Source organism: Erythrolamprus reginae, chromosome 9 (genome assembly GCF_031021105.1).
Source record: "Erythrolamprus reginae isolate rEryReg1 chromosome 9, rEryReg1.hap1, whole genome shotgun sequence".
Taxonomy (NCBI): Eukaryota; Metazoa; Chordata; class Lepidosauria; order Squamata; family Dipsadidae; genus Erythrolamprus; species Erythrolamprus reginae.
The window spans coordinates 4,380,189-4,399,828 of record NC_091958.1 but is presented as its reverse complement, the minus strand read 5'-3'; the positions used below and the strand labels follow the sequence as shown (position 1 = coordinate 4,399,828).

The window sequence follows — 19,640 nt, the reverse complement described above, 5'->3', positions numbered from 1 at the left end:
GGTTCGTATCACGAGGTACCACTGTACTTGGGATTTTTTTTCCCCATTTGGGTTACACACAAACCCACACAGACCCCCTCCTGCAATGGAACATAATTATTATTTATTTTGAAGTGGTAATAGGCCCATTTGGCTGATAACATTAGGTAGAAGAACCAATGAAGAAAGGATTCCTCCCCCCTTCCCCCCACCAAGAAAAGAGGCTACAGCAAAAAGGTGCATTTCTTTCCTTACTTTAACCCCCTTCTTCTTTTGGGAAGCTGTGATTTCATCAACAAAAATAACGTTAAGGCACCTGAAGAACATCTTCATAAATTTAAAAACGCATGCCCCTTAGGGATGCGTTTTTCAAGATGAAGCAGATAAAACCAAGACTTGAATTCTGTTTCTTAAAAAAAAGAATTGATTTCCCTACTATTTACCGGCATCCACTTACGTCTGTTTTTTGTGCTCCTCAAAAGTTTGTGCATGGGAAGAGAGGATGTACAATATCCATTAGATATTGGAGGTGTTGTGTTTGGGCCTGGGCCAGCTGTTGCTCCCACAGATGGGAGAGACGCGGCACAAAGTGAATGCGAAAGCCTGGCTGACAGCCAGGAAGACGTGGCAGACAGCCAGGAGGACGAGACCACTGGTACACAGGATTCAGCAGACAGCCCAGGGGATTTGGCCTGCAGTCCCTCAGACAGTCTTTCGTCCCTGGGTTCTTCTGCAGATCAATATATTGATCTGCGTAGCTGAAGAGCTATGCAAAGAAGGGATCGCTTTAAGGAGTATTACAAGTCATTACAGGAGCACCTGGGCTGGGTGTGGTTCTTATACTGAGGGCTGGGTGTGGTTCCCTTAATGAGGGCTAAAGGGATAAAAGGGAACAAAGGCCAAGGCAAACTGTGGCTGTTTATCTGTGTTATTTTGTGGTTCCTGCTCTGAAGTTTCTGTTCCGTGCCGTTGGAGTTTTCAACCCAGCTTTTTCAGACAAGTGGGAGGTGAAAACTCTGGGACTTGCTGTTTGCTCCAAAGATTCAAAAGGACTCCTGAAACGTCTTTGCTCATTCCAGGTTGTCTTTGTTTGCTTTTTCCTGTGTTTTTGTATGCAGCTGAAGTAAGCCTTGCACTCTCATTGTTTTCGGACACTAAGAACTGTTTTTGAGTAACCCTTTTTTGTTTATCTAATACAAGTTTGCTGATTGGCAGAGCACGTGTGTGTTTGATTTCTTTTCCTTGGACTGTTACGCATTGCCTAAGCCAGTCAGGCAGAACAGGAGGAGGAGGAGGGGGGGAGGACCAATCCGGTCCAGGAGAGCCAGCAATTTACAAAAAAGAAATGGCACTTCCATGCAGGAACACAAACACAATATCCGACATTAATCCTGGGGTTTTAAAAATTCTTTTCTCACTTTGACGGGCCTCCTCTCATCGCTTTCTAGCTCCGTAGGGTCTTGCAAAACATGACGGTCTCGTTTCTTCAAGAATTTCTTCCCGATTGTTCCCACTAATGTTTCATACCTGTAAACAGTCATTGCAAAGATGAGATAAATGTTCAAACATGGTTGTAACTCTTGAGAAGATCACAAAATAATCTTAAAATGCTCTTTTAAAACAAACGCCCTCCAGTCTGGCATTTCCCAAAATACAGTGATACCTCGTCTTACAAACCCCTCGTCATACAAACTTTTCGAGATACAAACCTGGAGTTTAAGATTTTTTTGCCTCTTCTTACAAACTATTTTCACCTTACAAACCCACCACCGCCGCTGGGATGCCCCGCCTCCAGACTTCCGTTGCCAGCGAAGCACCCGTTTTTGCGCTGCTGGGATTCCCCTGAGGCTCCCCTCCATGGGAAACCCCACCTCCGGACTTCCGTGTTTTTGTGCTGCTGCAGGGGAATCCCAGCATCGCAAAAATGAGCACTTTGCTGGCAATGGAAGTCTGGAAGTGGGGTTTCCCATGGAGGGGAGCCTCAGGGAAATCCCAGCAGCACAAAAACGGGTGCTTCGGCTGGCAAAAGGGGTGAATTTTGGGCTTGCACGCATTCATCGCTTTTCCATTGATTCCTATGGGAAACATTGTTTCGTCTTACAAACTTTTCACCTTAAGAACCTCCTCCTGGAACCAATTAAGTTTGTAAGACAAGGTATCACTGTATAGAGAATTCAACTTCCAGATTTCTTATTTTGTTTCTCTTTTTCATTTCCCCCCCCCCTCCAATGACAAAGAGGGAAGACAAATTGTGCTTCTCGTGTCAAACTTTCCAAGCCCCTGACTGTCCCGTACATTCAAATAGAAAGAACTTCCATTAGTTTTACAAAAGGTTTTCCCTTCTGACCTTAACATAGTTTTGAAAATCAACTGGGAGAAAAATGGGAGTTTTTGAAAACAGGAAGCAAATCAGCAAGGAGGGGAAAAAACGTAAAACTTTTCAGCACCTTGAATAGATAAAAAGTTTCCTCCCACAAGAAAGAACAGCCGAAATGGAGATAAGATCAAGCTTGCTAGAAAGTCCGCAACTTGCTTAAGGTGGGACTAGAACTCATTGTCTTCAGGTGACTGGCCCAGAGGCTGGTTTTCATGGTAAGATTATGCTAGAATTCACAGTCTCCCAGTTAACTATTACGCCAACACTTTAATCTTTAAATCAAGCCTGCTCTCTCTGATTTCTGCTTAAAAGATACCCAGCTTTTTCATTTAAAATTCTTCCTCCCGCCTCCAGCTGTAGCATCCTGCTTTGCAGGGCCCCTCAGAGCCAAATGCGTTCAAAAGATTTCGAAATGATTTCTCCAGGAACACCTATAAATATTTCCTCTAATGTTTTTGTTGGCTGTGAACCCAATAAAAAAAAGAAAGTACAGGGGCTGGTGTCTGGCTGAGGTAGCCTGGAGAAAGCAAGGAAAGCGTTTTTATTTTAAAGAAACTCATCAGATCAAAAGCTTATTTCTGTTATAAAACACGCTCTTGCAAAGCAAGAGTTTTGTACGTGAAAAGCCTGGTCCTTTGGGAGGATTTTCACTTTAGACTGGAGGGGGGCGAGGGGCGAAGGCAGGAAAAAATCACATCTCGACATTTCTTATTTGTGTTATAATGAGGAAGAAGTACCTCCTAGCCATTTCCTCATCCGATACATCAGTTTCCTTCTCATTTTTTTCCTCCCCGGTGTCTTCTGTCTTGTTCCTCGAGTTCATCTGGACCATTAACTTCTGAAAATGAAAAAAACCAAACCAAAACCCTGGAATATCACTTTAGGTGTTACGTCCCTTGAAGAAGAAGAAAAAAGTCAAGGAGACCAATTTGGCAAGAATGAGGGAGATGAATAGACCGAGCAATGCAAACATTAAGTACCTCGATATTTTCTTTCTAGCTGAAGGACTCGGGGCCAAGTTTGATACCACACTGACCCTCAGAGAATATTATTATGGCTAACTGCTCAATTGTAGCATCATTCCATGTGGCCTTTAGCCCATGAAGGACCTGCAATCCACAGATGCTCATGCATGTTCCAATAAAGTAGCCACACAAATGCTATTTCTGGCATCGTTAAAAATATGTTAAATTTCCATCCATCCATCCATTAACCCACTACATCCATCTCCTCCCCTCCCTCCTCCTCTCCTCCTTCCCTCCCATCCCATCCCTCCATCCCTCTATCTATCATCCGTCCATCATCCACTACATCCCATCCCTTCCTCCCTCTTATCCATCCACCCATCCAATCCCATCCCATGCCTCCATCCATCCATCCCATCCCTCACTCCTTCTTATCCATCCCTCCACTACATCCATCCACCCATCCAATCTCATCCCTCCATCCATCCCATCCCATCCCTTCCTCCCTCTTATCCATCCCTCCACTACATCCATCCCTCCATCCATCCCATCTCATCCCTCCCCTCCCTTCTATCCATCCATCCATCCATCACATGTACCCACCCTCCCTCCCTTTCAATATGGTACAGAGTGAACCAGGGATTTCACTCATCTCGAACCGCCTTAGCAAGTCAGATCCCCAAGAGGATGAACGAGTGTGATGGGTGTAACGAAAACGATACCTCGACTTCAGGATTGAACCCATTGAAGGACATTCTGCCGTACAGAAGATCTTCACACATCGCGAAGCTTCTTTCCTCTATGATGAGGCTCCTGTGAAAAAATCATTGCTTTAGAAAGAGGACCAGAGAAGCAAGTTGAGCTTAGCCAACGTTTTCTCTTGACTGGAAACAGGAAAAACTCCAGACTGATCTCCAATTGGAGAAGGCAATGCTTGTTTTGGGTTTTGTTTGGAGGTGTGGTTGCTCCATCACTGGAGGTTTTTAAGAAGCGAATGGAGAGTCATTTGTTTGGAATAGTGTGGGGTCTCCTTCTTGATCAGGGGGTTGGACTAGAAGATCTCCATGGTCCCTTCTGTTCTGGTTTCTGGTAGAAGTTTAGTAATTACAAATAACTCTCATTAAATGCATCATTTCATGAATAAAACAATTCCATTTATTTCTCTGCTCTCTTGTACTTCAACACAGTTCCGACATCAATCTCTCTTCTAGCCACATTCCTCACAGTCTTTTTCCTGCTTAACTTAGACAAGATTTATTTCCTAACTACATAGCTATAAAAAACAGCCACTCTGACTAAATACAATACAAAATACTTCGGCTTACTTTAGCATGGCGAAAAAACCCCTCCATATTTCTGTTCGGCAACGTTGAAACTCCACCCTTCTTCTCCACTACCCCCCTGACGTGCCAAATACCTCACTACAATAATTAACCCATTCCTCTCCTTAATATCTTCTTCCAGACCTCTGCTCTCTACGTTTCTGAATCCTTCTGAATTTAGGGTTAACCCAGCGAGCATCTGATTCTCCCTCGCTAGATCCTGAACTCATAGCCCCATCCTGTGGTTGGCCTCCCACCTGTTCTACTACCTGTAACCCCGGCCCCCCACTACTTCATAAACACTATCTGAATCTGAGTCCTCAATATCTTCATCATCCTCCAACTGATCAAGAGTATGTACAACACCTTCCAATGCTGTTATCCTGTCAATTCTGTGTTTTATCTTCCCATTTCCTCCCAAAGACTAAAAGGCAGCCAACTTACTCTTTTTCTTTCAGTTCTGGTCGATCCAGAAACCAATGTTCTTCGCTGATTATCTTCTTCTCCTCTTCCTCAAGTTGCTTTTTGGTTTCTGAATCCAAACCCCTTTGCATGAACTGAAAGACAAGAGGCAGAAGGCACCCTGGTTTTTAAACATGGATTAAATCCCATCTTACCATCAAGAGACTTTGTGGGAGCTTAGACCTCAATTTATAAAAAAATTATTTAAAATATAATCTTTATTACAAATAAATGGGGGAAGGGAATACAAAAAAACCCCAAAAGGTCTATTTAGACATTGGTACAAATTTGTGTGGTTTTAAAGTGTGCAATTTTAAAATAGTATACATATTTACATGGGGGAGGAAAAGGAAGAAGAAAAGTTAGGAGAGGAGGAGAAATAGGGGATAAAAAGAGGAAGGGAAAAGAGGAGGAAAAAATGAAGAAGGAAAAGAAATAAAACAGCTAGGTGAGAAAAGATGAGAGCGAGAACATATAGAAAAAAGTTAGATGAGACCAGCAATAGGCTGGTGTATCGTTTCCTTACGACGTCAAGTTCGATTTATAAACATTTTGTTCTGCGACTGTTTGAAGTTACACCGGCAGTGAAAAAAGTGACTTATTAAAGTAGCCCATGGTATTTTAACCATTTATGATGGACGTGCCCAGAGACAAAAATAAATAAAAAAATTGGGATAGAATTAAAAATTGGATATAAGAAATAATAAACTACCAACTAGAATTAAAACCAGAAACGTATTTATTAGGGATTATTAGAGGACATCATACAAAAGCAAATTATTATTTAATCCTACATATTCTAACATCGGCCACATTATCTTTCACATATGGCTCCAGTCAGGTCAGCTTCATGGTTGACAACGCCCTGATTTGCCGAACAACTAGCATAAAAAAAAAAAATCGGACACAATTCACTTAAAACAACTGCCTTGGTTAGCAACAGAAATTTCAGGTTCCCATTGTGGTCATAAATTGAGGACTACTGCCCTGTTCTCCCATTCATCATGCAACGACGTGATAAATCCCTAGCACAGAAAGGTGACACGCAATGAATGACAAGAACGACAAACTAAAACAGCCAAATAAACTTTCTTTTTTTTCCTATAGAAATTTGGAGAAAGGGGAAAAAAAGGCCATTATGAAGGATGCCAACTGAAGGCAAGGAATTTCTGATACATCCAATTAAAATTCTCAGTGAATATTTTTTGTTTCCGCAAAAAAAAAAAAAAATTAATGCCGTTAACAGTGGCCATAATCACCTGAAAAAGATTAAGCACGCAAAACACCTTGCGATAAAAATATGTGTGGCTCCCGATTTGAACAGCTGCAAGGCAAAGGATTAAGAGAGACGGGGAGGGGGGGGGAGAGAACATAACAAATGATGATTTGTTTGTGCTTCCAGGAGGGAGCTTAATCTGGGGCAAGAGGCAGCCTAGCAAACTGTGAAAAAGGAAAAACTGTCCCGGCGGTGAACGCTCCCATCCAGGTGTGTTGCAAATGCAGCTCAGCTGCTGTTGCCGCCTCTGGCTTTTTGACACACGGTGCCATTTGCAGGGGAAGGAGCCGCCAGCGTTGAGCAATCAGCAGCGGGAGGATAAAGCTGGCCCGGAGCAGAAGGCTAGTGCTCATTTTCATATCATTTGCATACGGGCTCGATTTTTTAAAAAAAAGACAAAGGCAGTCGCTTCTGCTGCCCTAGCAAATTTCTTGAGATTTGTCAGCTGTTGTAAGTAACTTATGATTTGCAACTATGGTTTACAGCCTAGGAGCTATGACTTGGCTGTGTGGATGCTCACTGTGAGTTTATGCACCGGAGACAAATTCCTAGTGTGTTCAATCACATTTGGCCAATAAAGAATTTTCCCTTCCCTTCCTTTTTTTCTCTTCTCTTCCCTCCCACCCCACCCCACTCCATCCACTCCTCTCCATTGTCATGGTTCTCTTCTCTTCCTCCTCTCCTCTCTTTTCTTCATTCCAATAGTATTCTGTTCTATTCTATTTTCATGGTTCTCTTCTTTTCAAATTTCTTCTACTCTACCTTCCATTGTCATTGTTCTCTTCTCTTCTTCTTCCTCCTCTCCTCTCTTTTCTTCATTCTAATATTCTGTTCTATTCTATTTTCATGGTTCTCTTCTTTTCAAATCTCTTCTACTCTATTCTCCATTGTCATGGTTCTCTTCTCTTCAAGTCTCTTCTACTATCTTCTATTCTACCTTCCATTGTCATGGTTCTCTTCTCTTCTTCTTCCTCCTCTCCTCTCTTTTCTTTATTCCAATATTCTATTCTATTTTCATGGTCCTCTTCTCTTCAAACCTCTTCTACTCTACTCTCCATTGTCATGGTTCTCTTCTCTTCCTCCTCTCCTTTCTTTTCTTCATTCCAATATTCTGTTCTATTCTATTTTCATGGTCCTCTTCTCTTCAAATATCTTCTACTCTATTCACCATTGTCATGGTTCTCTTCTCTTCAAGTCTCTTCTACTATCTTCTACTCTACCTTCCATTGTCATGGTTCTCTTCTCTTCTTCTTCTTCCTCCTCTCCTCTCTTTTCTTCATTCCAATATTCTATTCTATTCTATTTTCATGGCTCTTCTCTTCAAATCTCTTCTACTCTACTCTATTCCACTACTCTACCCTATTCTCATAGTTCTATTATATGGTTTTTCTTGCCGCAGGTAAGTGAATCACTGCAGTTGTTAGGTTAGTAACACAATTGTTAAAATGAATTTGGCTTTGCTTGTCAGGTCACAAGAGGGTCCCATGATCCTGGGACACTGGAACCATCACAAATATGAACCAGTTGCCAAGGCTCTGAATTTTGATCAGGTGACCATAGGGATGCTGTAATGACCATAAGTATGAAAAAAATGGTCATATGTCCCTTTTTTCAGTGTAACTCTGAACGGTCACTAAATGGACTGGCTGTCCCAGGCTTTTTTTTCCCCCTGACACCAGCTTTCTATGTTTCTGTCATTGATCTCAGCTATCCAGAAGACCCATTGATCCGACAGAATGAAATTCACTTCCACGGAAAAGGGATTAGGGCTGCAATCCTGAATAAATCTCTCCGAGAGGGCTAATTCCCAGCACTCGAGCCTCTCAACCTTTGGTCAAACCCATGGATCATTTTGCAGACAGCCCTTTTTAAATCACCTGTCGGATCTACCAGCAAATTTCTCGTCAAGTAAGAAACCGCTCAGGGGCTTGAGAAAGGGAGAGCGAAATAAATAAATGGTGGGGTTTATCTTTGTTTTATTCCCCTCCTAAATCCCGCTTGGCCTTTGTTTCCGCTTTTTTTCCCTTCCAAGAACAACAACAATAATAATATCCCACATCTTAATGGCAGCCTTAGAGACAGAGATTTTTTTAAAAAAATAAAGGAATGGCTCCAACATCAACTTCTTGAAGCAAATAAACCATGAAAGGCCGGCGATATTGAGTTATAAATATTTGAAGAGTATTTATATTTTTAAAAATTAATGGGCAATCCGGCTCAGATGTTCTTCTCCTGAAAGAAAAAGGAAAAAAAACACAACAAAGGAGCCATCATCAATCACAGCCCTGTCTTCGGCTGAGTGATGTGTTACATTACAGGATAGGAGTGGAGTTCATTCGGCAATGAACCGAGATTAATCCGGCTTTGTATAGAGCGCTGGCGAGACCCCATTTGGAATAATACTGTGTCCAGTTCTGGAGACCTCACCTACAAAAAGAGATGGATAAAACTGAACGGGTCCAAAGACGGGCTACAAGAATGGTGGAAGGTCTTAAGCATAAAACTTATCAGGAAAGAAACATAGAAGATTGACGGCAGAAAAAGACCTCACGGTCTATCTAGTCTGCCCTTATACTATTCCTTGTATTTTATCTTAGGATGGATATATGTTTATCCCAGGCATGTTTAAATTCAGTTACTGTGGATTTACCGACCACGTTTGCTGGAAGTTTGTTTCAAGCCTCTACTATTCTTTCAGTAAAATAATATTTTCTCACATTACTTCTGATCTTTCCCCCAACTAACCTCAGATTGTGCCCCCTTCTTCTTGTGTTCACTTTCCTATTGAAAACACTTCCCTCCTGAACCTTATTTAACCCTTTGACATATTTAAATGTTTCGATCATGTACCCCCTTTTCCTTCTGTCCTCCAGACCAGTGTTTTTCAACCAGTGTGCCGTGGCACACTAGTGTGCCGTGAGACATGGTCAGGTGTGCCGCGAAGCTCAGAGAGAGAAAGAAAACAAGAGAGAAAGAAAACAAGAGAAAGAGAGAAAGAAAGCAAGAAAGAGAAAGAGCGAGAGAGAGAAAGAGAACAAGAAAGAGAGAAAGCAATAGAGAGAGAGAAAAAGAAAGGGAGGGAAGGAGAGAGAGAGAGAGAGAAAGACATAGAGGTAGGGAGGGAGAGAGAAAGAGAGCAAAAAAGAGAGGAAGGAAGGAAGAGAAAGAAAGAGGGATGGAGAGAGAAAGAAGGGAGAGAAAGAGGGAGGGAGAGAGAAATAGAGAGAAATAGAGCGAAGAGAGAGAGAGAATTTTTTTGTCCAAGCTTTTTTTAGCCCCCACCCTCCCCCTGCTCAATGTGCCCCAGGATTTTGTAAATGTGAATAATGTGCCGCGGCTCAAAAAAGGTTGGGAAACACTGCTCCAGACTATACAGATGGAGTTCATTAAGTCTTTCCTGATATGTTTTATGCTTAAGACCTTCCACCATTCTTGTAGCCCGTCTTTGGACCCATTCAATTTCATCAATATCTTTTTATAGGTGAGGTCTCCAGAACTGAACACACTTCATGAACTCCATCTGGAGGACAGAAGGAAAGGGGGGGACATGATTGGGAAACACTGGTCTATAGAACGTAACCTACTTGGTCTACTGGTCTACAGAACGTAACCGGTTAGGTCCCACAGAGTTGGCCTTCTCTGGGTCCCGTCGACCAAACAATGTCGGCTGGCGGGACCCAGGGGAAGAGCCTTCTCTGTGGCGGCCCCGGCCCTCTGGAATCAACTCCCTCCAGAGATTCGAATAGCCCCCACCCTCCTCGCCTTCCGTAAAACGCTGAAGACCCACTTTTGTCGCCAGGTGTGGGGATAATTACCACCTTCTCCCCCCTTTTTATTGTTTTCGGCCTCACTGTATGATGGATTAAGTTGAATGTGTATGATTGTATAGTTAGGGTTTTTAATCTGTATTAAAACTGATTTAACTTTTACTATTTGATTTGTAATTTATTGTATCACTATTATGTTGTGAGCCACCCCGAGTCTTTGGAGAGGGGTGGTATACAAATCTAATAATAATAATAATTTATTGGATTTGTATGCCGCCCCTCTCCGTAGTAAATAAACTTCGTAATAAACTATAACTATAACTGTAACTACTTGGGTGTTGACATACAGTAGCTAACTATGTAAGTTTTTTCTTCTTTTTTATTAGGTAAACAAACAAAAGGCCAAAACAAAGAGAAAGTTATACTAAGTATTAGAAGGAAGGCAAATATACGACAAACAAAAAAATGAAAGAAAATATTTTTTCCCCTCCAACTGCTAATTTCAACTCAATTTTTTTAAAAAACTGCGCCTTGGACCTCTGTGATTATTGCTCATCTCTATGTGCATCGTTTTAATTCCTTTTCAAACAGTTTTAGCCTCTTCTTCGCTGGCCTGGCTATGTAATTTCATGCTTTTTTGAACTGGAAGTCGCCAAGAGTCCTTGTTGCAAATTGCAAGGCCCCCCGTGCATGTACTACGCAAACAAATAAATAAGGAGCAAATGGAAAAAGCAGAAAGCGTGAAGGAGACTTCCAAAGGCATAAAGACATAAAGAAATAGTGTGTTTCCCCACCGCCAGCCCAGCAAAAATTTAGTCTAGACCAACAACAGATCCAATTTAGCAGTCTCCAATTTCCTCTGGGGAAAAGATGGGCTTGCAAACTGGAACCCTTCAGAAGGGCTGTGAACTTTTTTTTAAAAAAAGTAATCTGCTTAAACCAGGGTGTTTTTTTGTGGTTGTTGTTTGATTGGAAGGTTTTGGGTTTTTTTGAAACTTTGGACACTTTTTAAAATTTGTGGACTTCAACTCCCAGAATCCCCCAGCCAGCAAAGCCACACCAATTTAAAGAAGCCAAGGTTGAGAAATGCTGTCTTAAAGTGATGCATCCACCCTGTTGCATTCATCTGAGGCTGTAAAAAGTGAAATGTTAATAATAATAATGATAATAAGCAAAAGTAAATAAAATAAAATGTTAAAATGCAGGTTTAAGCACGTGCGTGCATCCCCCGTTCTTCTGAGTCCCGTGGGATTGGGCAGTATATAAATCAATTAAATTAACTTAAATTAAATTGCAAATTTATGAGTGTAATACAGGCTTGCAAGCATGCACTGAGTGCTTTCCTTGCAGGATTGCAAGCATGCACAGAGTGCTTTCCTTAAGAAATCCAGGCAATCAAAAGCTGATTTGGGGTGGAAACTTTATTTCCCTGCAAAACATTTTTTGCTGCGACTCTAATTTTATTTTAAAAGATTGGAAAAGCATCACTTCTAGGTCTGGGCATGCGCAGAGGGCGAAGGGCTTCGCCACGCGTTTAACCCGAAGCGCTTCGGCTCCCCACCCCCGTATCCGAAGCTCTTCGACAGCATTTGGCGCCACGCCTCTCGACTCCTATTGGCGGCTCTCCCCATGTCCGTCGCCAGCCGAAGCCAATCGGGTTTGCCTTCGTTTGCCGCCGGAAACAGTTCGGAAAGAGTCGTGGTGGCCCCTCCCTTTTCAGAACGCTTTTGCGTCAGCTCGCCCCTTTAGACGACTCTTTTACCTTCATGCGGAGGAGATTCTTGGATAGTTTGCTTCTCACGTTCCGAGCCATGGTGAGGCGAAGCCGAAATCCCCCCTCAAAAGCGCAGCGCCTTTTACGGGTTACGGTCGCTCACAGGGCCGCGGTCCCTCGTCGTGAAATCGCTACTTCGTGGCGATACAAGTGACTGGACATGCGCGATAGCCCGCGCATGCTCAGTAGTCCCCTCTGATGCCTCCCTCCTGCCCTTACTTTCTTTACCTTGAAGTCAAGTGTGAACGAGATCTTATTTTTTTTTTAAAAAAAACCATGTAAAATGCAGAGTGAGCAAATGAAAAATGTTCCTGAGGAAGTTTTAAAAAAAGGTTTGCATATACTCAGTATATCCAAGTGATGCCCAATTCACATCCTTTAAAAAATAATAATAATTGAGTAATTTTAAAAACACACAACATAAAAAATGCATACACAGTGGTACCTTTACCTAAGAACTTAATTGTTGAAGTGTTGAATGATTTGTTTGATAGGTTTTACTTTCTTGTAATGAATTTAATGGTTGTGTTTAATGTAGTATTATTAATAATATTAATATTAATAATAATTGGATTTATATTATTGTTCTGTTTTTGTATGTGAGCCGCCCCGAGTCCTTGGAGAGGGGTGGCATACAAATCCAATTAAATAAATAAAATAAAATAAATAAATTCATTCTGTGACCAGGTTCTTAAGTAGAAAAGTTTGTAAGTAGACACAATTTTCCCCATAGGAATCAATGTAAAAGCAAATAATGCGTGCAAACCCATTGGGAAAGAAATAAAAGCAAATTAGCTTTCGCGCATGTGCAGAAGTAAAATAATAATAATAATAATAATAATAATAATAATAATAATAATAATAATAATAATAGCAAATTAGCTTTCGTGCATGTGCAGAAGTAAAATAATAATAATAATAACAACAACAACACACCAGACATTGTGATTGTGGAGAAAAAGAAAGTATGGATCATCGACATTGCAATCCAAGGAGACAGCAGAATTGAGGAGAAGCAGCTAGAGAAATTAGTGAAATACGAAGATCTAAAAATCGAGCTGCAACGACTCTGGCATAAGCCAGTGAAAGTGGTCCCAGTGGTACTTGGCACGCTGGGCGCAGGGCCAAAGGATCTCAGTGGACATTTGAAAACCATCGGAATGGACAAAATCTCCCTCTGTCAATTGCAAAAGGCCGCTTTACTGGGATTGGCAAACATAATTCGCCGCTATATCACGCAGTCCTAGGTGCTTGGGAAGCGCCCGACTGGTGATGAAATACGAAATCCAGCCTAGTGATCTCGTTTGCTGTGTTGTACTGAAATAATAATAATAATAGTAATAGTAATAGTAATAATAGTAATAATTTATTAGATTTGTATGCCGCTCCTCTCCGAAGACTCGGGGCGCCAAGAGGGCAGCGCCCATGAATCGGCACCAACAGAACCAGCTCCGTGACATCATCGCTGCTTTACTAACGGTTCTAAAGAACCGGTTAGAACCCGTAGGATCCCACCTCTGGTTCAAGGATATGTGCAAGAAATATTTCCAAGCCATATTAAAAAGAGAGGAGGGATCGCCATCAGTTTCAGTCTGGGACTATTTTAATTCCTGGCGACCTTTTTGGGAAGGGATCCTAAATTGGGGGGAAAGTAGATAATTTTTTAAAATGTATTTAATATTTTTATTGATTTTTTAAAAATATAAACACACACACAGGTGCTTTGTGAGTAGTGCCCACCCCCAGACAAGCATTCACACCCCACCACCATTTTATACCATTAAATGTATATACCATTAAAATGTAAAATGTATATACCATTTTAACTCAAGAGCAAAGTATCTGTTTACATATAGAATAGAATAGAATAGAATAGAATTTTATTGGCCAAGTGTGATTGGACACACAAGGAATTTGTCTTGGTGCATATGCTCTCAGCATACATAAAAGAGACACTTGTCAAGAATAATGTGGTACAACACTTAATGATTGTCATAGAGGTCAAATAAGCAATGAAGAAACAACCAATATTAATAAAAATCTTAGGACACAAGCAACAAGTTACAGTCATACAGTCCTAAGTGGGAGGAAAAGGATGATAGGAATGATGAGAAAAACTAGTAGAATAGAAGTGCAGATTTAGTAGAAAGTCTGACAGTATTGAGGGAATTATTTGTTTAGCAGAGTGATGGCATTCGGCAAAAAACTGTTCTTGTGTCTAGTTGTCTTGGTGTGCAGGGCTCTGTAGCGACGTTTTGAGGGTAGAAGTTGAAACAGTTTGTGTCCAGGATGTGAGGGGTCAGTAAATATTTTCCCCGCCCTCTTTTTGACTCGTGATTATATATTATATGATATATTATAGAGTGATTCCAATTTATTCCTTGTAGCTTGGTCTTGGATTCTACTCGTCTTACCTTGTCGCATCGTCCCATCAGTTGTCGCAAATCAGTTTCATTAACCAAATTCATCCTTTTATCCATAATCTCAAATTGAATATGATCCACCACGTGCCAGTACCAATTTTGCATTGTCCATTTTGTCGCATCCTTCCAACCCAAGACTATGACCGCCTGAGCGCTTTCTATCGCTGCTTGTTTAATTTATTGAACTTGTTTCTCTAAATTCTCCCATCGCATTATTTTTAACTAGTAGATGATTTTTGACCTTAAGACTGAGGACAACCCAGAATTTAAACACGCACACACCCCTCCCATCTTTGCAATTTCTAAAGTGAATACACTGTGCTTGTCACTTTAATAAACATTGGCGCTGCAGGCTTATTTCAGAGTGATGGAAGCTTCTAAAGTTTATAGGTTATTTTAAGTATTTTCCCCCCTGAAGGAATAGAAGCTGATTGATTAAATTGTCATATTTTTTTTCTGTCTCACTTTTTTTTGGGGTTGCGCTTGTGCAGTTTTTTTTTGTTTTTTTTACCATAGTCGCTGAAATATATATCACAATCTGGTATTTTTAACTGTGCAGTTTGTTTAAAAGAAGACAGCTTTGGTGAAAATAAGCCAACAGAGAATTTTTAACTGGAAGAATGCAAGGCAAAAGAAAGCAAACCAATCTGATCTCTGGATAAGGATTTTTTTTCTTTATCTAGTGGGCATCCAGATAGTTGCAGCCCCGATCTTGTAGTCTTTAATCATCTTAATTATATTCACTTTTTTTTTTGCTTTCAGCTTGGTCAGGTTAACAACAATAATAATAATAATAATAATAATAATAATAATAATAATAATAATAATAATAATAATATATTAGATTTGTATGCCGCCCCTCTCCGAAGACTCGGGGCGGCTCACAACAATAATAAAAACAATATTATAGTAGAACAAATCTAATATTAAAAAACATATAAAACCCTATCATTATTTTAAAAAAACCAAACAACACATTCATACCAAACATAAAACAAAGTATAAAAGAGCCTGGGGGAAAGGTGTCTCAACTCCCCCATGCCTGGCGGTATAAGTGAGTCTTGAGTAGTTTACGAAAGACAGGGAGGGTGGGGGCAATTCTAATCTCCGGGGGGAGTTGATTCCAGAGGGCTGGGGCCACTGCAGAGAAGGCTTTTCCCTTGGGGCCCGCCAAACAACATTGTTTAGTCGACGGGACCCGGAGAAGGCCAACTCTGTGGGACCTTATCGGTCGCTGGGATTTGTGCGGTAGCAGGCGGTTTTGGAGGTAATCTGGTCCAATGCCACGTAGGGCTTTAAAGGTCATAACCAACACTTTGAATTGTGACCAGAAACTGATCGGCAGCCAATGCAGGCCACGGAGTGTTGTAGAAATGTGGGCGAATCTTGGAAGGAAAGATGTCCCATCCTCTGCAATTCTGTAGGGATGGTATAAAATCTCCTTTCGGAAGGACGTATGTCCATGTAATGATGGTTTTTTGCAACGCTTAAGGTCCACCTTGGCAAATTGAAGATGTGTGGACTTCAATTCCCAGAATTCCTCAGCCGAGCATTTATAGCTCTCTCTGGTACTCAGGTTTATCCATTTAGGAATGATGTTAGATATCACTACCAGGTGAGGTTTCTAACTTACCTCGCTGCTGGTTCGCTTCTTCCCACAGTGCAGTGCCTGGGAAAAAAAGCCAAAAAGAAGATGGCAATGCTGGAAACTCAGCTTATGTGGATGTGGAGCGACTGGTTTTAAGAAATTGGGGATTTAGGAATTTTTTTTAGATTTAGAGTCGCCCTTCTCCAGGTCCTGTCAACTAGACAATGTCACTTGACGGGCCATTAGACTCTATCCCTCTGGCCGACAAATGTAATGTATGTTTGTTGTGTGAACGGCAACGATGGATTTTAGTGCTACTGGGGTTTTAGATTAACTCATTTTAAATTAATTGGATTAGGATGTTGCATTGTTTTTTATATGTTGTAAGGCACCCCGAGTCCTCGGAGAGAGGCGGCATATAAACCCAAATAAACAAACAAACAAACAAATAAATAATAAAATTTCTCTGTGATGTCACCACCAGTTTACTACCAGTTTCATAGGACCTGTGGGAATCGGAAAGAACCCACCTCTTCTCCTCTACCAAAAAAGAAGTACAGTGGTACCTCTACTTAAGAACTTAATTCATTCCATGATCCGGTTCTTAAGTAGAAAAGTTTGTAAGTAGAAGCAATTTTTCCCGTGGGAATCAATGTAAAAGCAAATAATGTGTGCAAACCCATTAGGAAAGAAAGAAAAGCTCGGAAATTGGGTGGGAGGAGGAGGAGAAAGAAGAGGAGGAGGACAGAGCGAAGGGAATGTTTCTTTTCTCTGGGCGCTGGCAGAGGTTTATTCCCTCTCCAAGTGCCCAGAGAAAGGAAAATGCTTTGTTCACTCTGGGCTGCCAAAGCCTCCTTAAGTGCCACTGAAAGGCTCCTCTGGCAGCCCAGAAAAGCCCGAGATGGCCGGGATTAAAGGGGGAATGGCAGGAAACTGGCTGGGCCTTTGTGCCGCTCTCAAATTTCCTGGGAAATTTTTCCGGGCTCGGGTTCCTAAGTACAAAATGGTTCTTAAGAAGAGGCAAAAAAAAATCTTCAACACCCGGTTCTTATCTAGAAAAGTTCTCAAGTAGAGGCGTTCTTAGGTAGAGCTACCACTGTACCTGAAAAGTCGTTAAAAGTTTAACTAAGTTGCCTGGGCTATTTTACCGAGCACCGATTCTTCCTGTTTTTCTAAGCTTCTACTGTGGAAGGGAAAAAAAAAATTGATTGGATGTTGCACTACACGGCTTTACTAAATGTGAAAACTACCACAGCGAGACACTATGATGGATCACGGCTCAGATCTGTCATAGCAAATCCTGTAGCCGCTAACGCTTGGTTAGTTAGAGGCTCTGGAAATTGCAGTCGGAGTCTGGTGTTTTTATTTGGGGGAGTGGGGTGATGGGGAAGGAGGTTTATTCTTTAAAAGAAGCAACTTCTAATCAACTTAATGGATTTGTCTACACACACACACAAATACACACACATTGTGTATTTATTAATGCTCATATTTATGCCCATGAAAAATGTTCGGAAACTTGGGCGTCCTCCTCGACCCACAGCTCACATTAGAGAAACATCTTTCAGCTGTGGCGAGGGGGGCGTTTGCCCAGGTTCGCCTGGTGCACCAGTTGCAGCCCTATCTGGACCGGGACTCACTGCTCACAGTCACTCATGCCCTCATCACCCCGAGGTTCGACTACTGTAACGCTCTCTACATGGGGCTACCTTTGAAAAGTGTTCGGAAACTCCAGATCGTGCAGAACGCAGCTGCTAGAGCAATCATGGGCTTTCCCAAATATGCCCATGTTACACCAACACTCCGCAGTCTGCATTGGTTGCCGATCAGTTTCCGGTCACAATTCAAAGTGTTGGTTATGACCTATAAAGCCCTTCATGGCACCGGACCAGATGATCTCAGGGACCGCCTTATTTATTTATTATTTATTATTTGGATTTGTATGCCGCCCCTCTCCGAAAACTCGGGGCGGCTCACAACAAGTGAAAAGACAATCCAATACATAATCCAATTAATTAAAATATTATAAATTTAAGAAAAACCCCTATACTAACATACACACACACACACAAGCATACCATATATAAATTCAACGTGCCCAGGGGAAGATGTTTAGTTTCCCCATGCCTGACGGCAAAGGTGGGTTTTGAGGAGTTTACGGAAGGCAGGAAGAGTAGGGGCAGTTCTGATCTCCGGGGGGAGTTGGTTCCAGAGAGTCGGTGCCGCCACAGAGAAGGCTCTCCCCCTGGGGCCCGCCAACCGACATTGTTTAGTTGACGGGACCCGGAGGAGGCCCACTCTGTGGGACCTAATCGGTCGCTGGGATTCATGCGACAGAAGGCGGTCTCGGAGATATTCTGGTCCAGTGCCATGAAGGGCTTTAAAGGTCATAACCAACACTTTGAATTGTGACCGGAAACTGATCGGCAGCCAATGCAGACTGCGGAGTGATGGTGAAACATGGGCATACCTGGGTAGGCCCATGACTGCTCTCGCAGCTGCATTCTGCACGATCTGAAGTTTCCGAACACTTTTCAAAGGTAGCCCCATGTAGAGAGCATTACAGTAGTCGAACCTCGAGGTGATGAGGGCATGAGTGACTGTGAGCAATGAGTCCCGGTCCAGATAGGGCCGCAACTGGTGCACCAGGCGGACCTGGGCAAACGCCCCCCTCGCCACAGCTGAAAGATGGTTCTCTAATGTGAGCTGTGGATCGAGGAGGACGCCCAAGTTGCGGACCCTCTCTGAGGGGGTCAGTAATTCCCCCCCCCCCGGGGTAATGGACGGACAGATGGGATTGTCCTTGGGAGGCAAAACCCACAGCCACTCCGTCTTATCCGGGTTGAGCTTGAGTCTGTTGACACCCATCCAGGCCCCAACAGCCTCCAGGCACCAGCACATCACTTCCACCGCTTCGTTGACTGGGCATGGGGTGGAGATGTAAAGCTGGGTATCATCCGCATATTGATGATACCTCACCCCATGTCCTTGGATGATCTCGCCTTCTGCCGCACGAATCCCAGCGACCAGTTAGGTCCCACAGAGTGGATCTTCTCCGGGTCCCGTCAACTAAGCAATGTTGCTTGGCGGGATCCAGGGGAAGAGCCTTCTCTGCGGCGGCCCTGGCCCTCTGGAATCAACTCCCCCCAAAGATTAGAATTGCCCCCACCCTCCTTGCCTTTCGTAAGCTACTTAAAACCCACCTCTGCCATCAGGCATGGGGGAACTGAGATATTCTTTCCCCCTAGGCCTTTACAATTCTATGCATGGTATGTATGTATGGTTTTTTTAAAATATTAATGGGGTTTTTTTTTTAATCATCTCTAGTATCAGATTACTACTGTACACTGTTTTATTGTTGCTGTTAGCCGCCCCGAGTCTCCGGAGAGGGGCGGCATACAAATCCAATCAACCAATCAATAAATCAATAAGTAAGTATTTATTTATTTATTTATTTATTTATTTATTTATTTATTTATTTATTTATTTATTTATTTATTTATTTATTTATTTATTCAATTTTTATTCCGCCCTTCTCCTTAGACTCAGGGCGGCTTACAACATCTTAGCAATAGCACTTTTGAACAGAGCTAGGCTATTGCCCCCACAATCCGGGTCCTCATTTTACCCACCTGGGAAGGATGGAAGGCTGAGTCAACCTTGAGCCGGTGATGAGATTTGAACCGCTGACCTACAGATCTACAGTC

At 42.2% G+C, this 19,640-nt stretch overlaps 1 protein-coding gene and 1 long non-coding RNA gene across 2 annotated transcripts in view; one reads left to right on the top strand and one right to left on the bottom strand.

The window, feature by feature from the left end:
- LOC139172674 (uncharacterized) overlaps window positions 1–11,359 on the top strand; it is a 41,149-nt gene extending 29,790 nt beyond the window's left edge. Inside the window, exons 2-3 of the long non-coding RNA XR_011559909.1 lie at window positions 8,089–8,289; window positions 10,535–11,359. This is a non-coding gene — a long non-coding RNA (uncharacterized lncRNA). The remainder of the gene's footprint in view (window positions 1–8,088; window positions 8,290–10,534) is intronic.
- On the bottom strand, window positions 82–12,116 carry MPHOSPH6 (M-phase phosphoprotein 6). Its single transcript, XM_070761909.1, has 5 exons — window positions 11,911–12,116; window positions 5,088–5,200; window positions 4,044–4,134; window positions 3,094–3,194; window positions 82–1,506 (listed from the first exon to the last, which is right to left on the bottom strand). The coding sequence occupies exons 1-5, from the start codon at window positions 11,959–11,961 to the stop codon at window positions 1,365–1,367; spliced, it is 498 nt and encodes a 165-aa protein (XP_070618010.1). The 5' UTR covers window positions 11,962–12,116; the 3' UTR covers window positions 82–1,364.
- Between the last annotated feature and the right edge of the window lie 7,524 nt (window positions 12,117–19,640).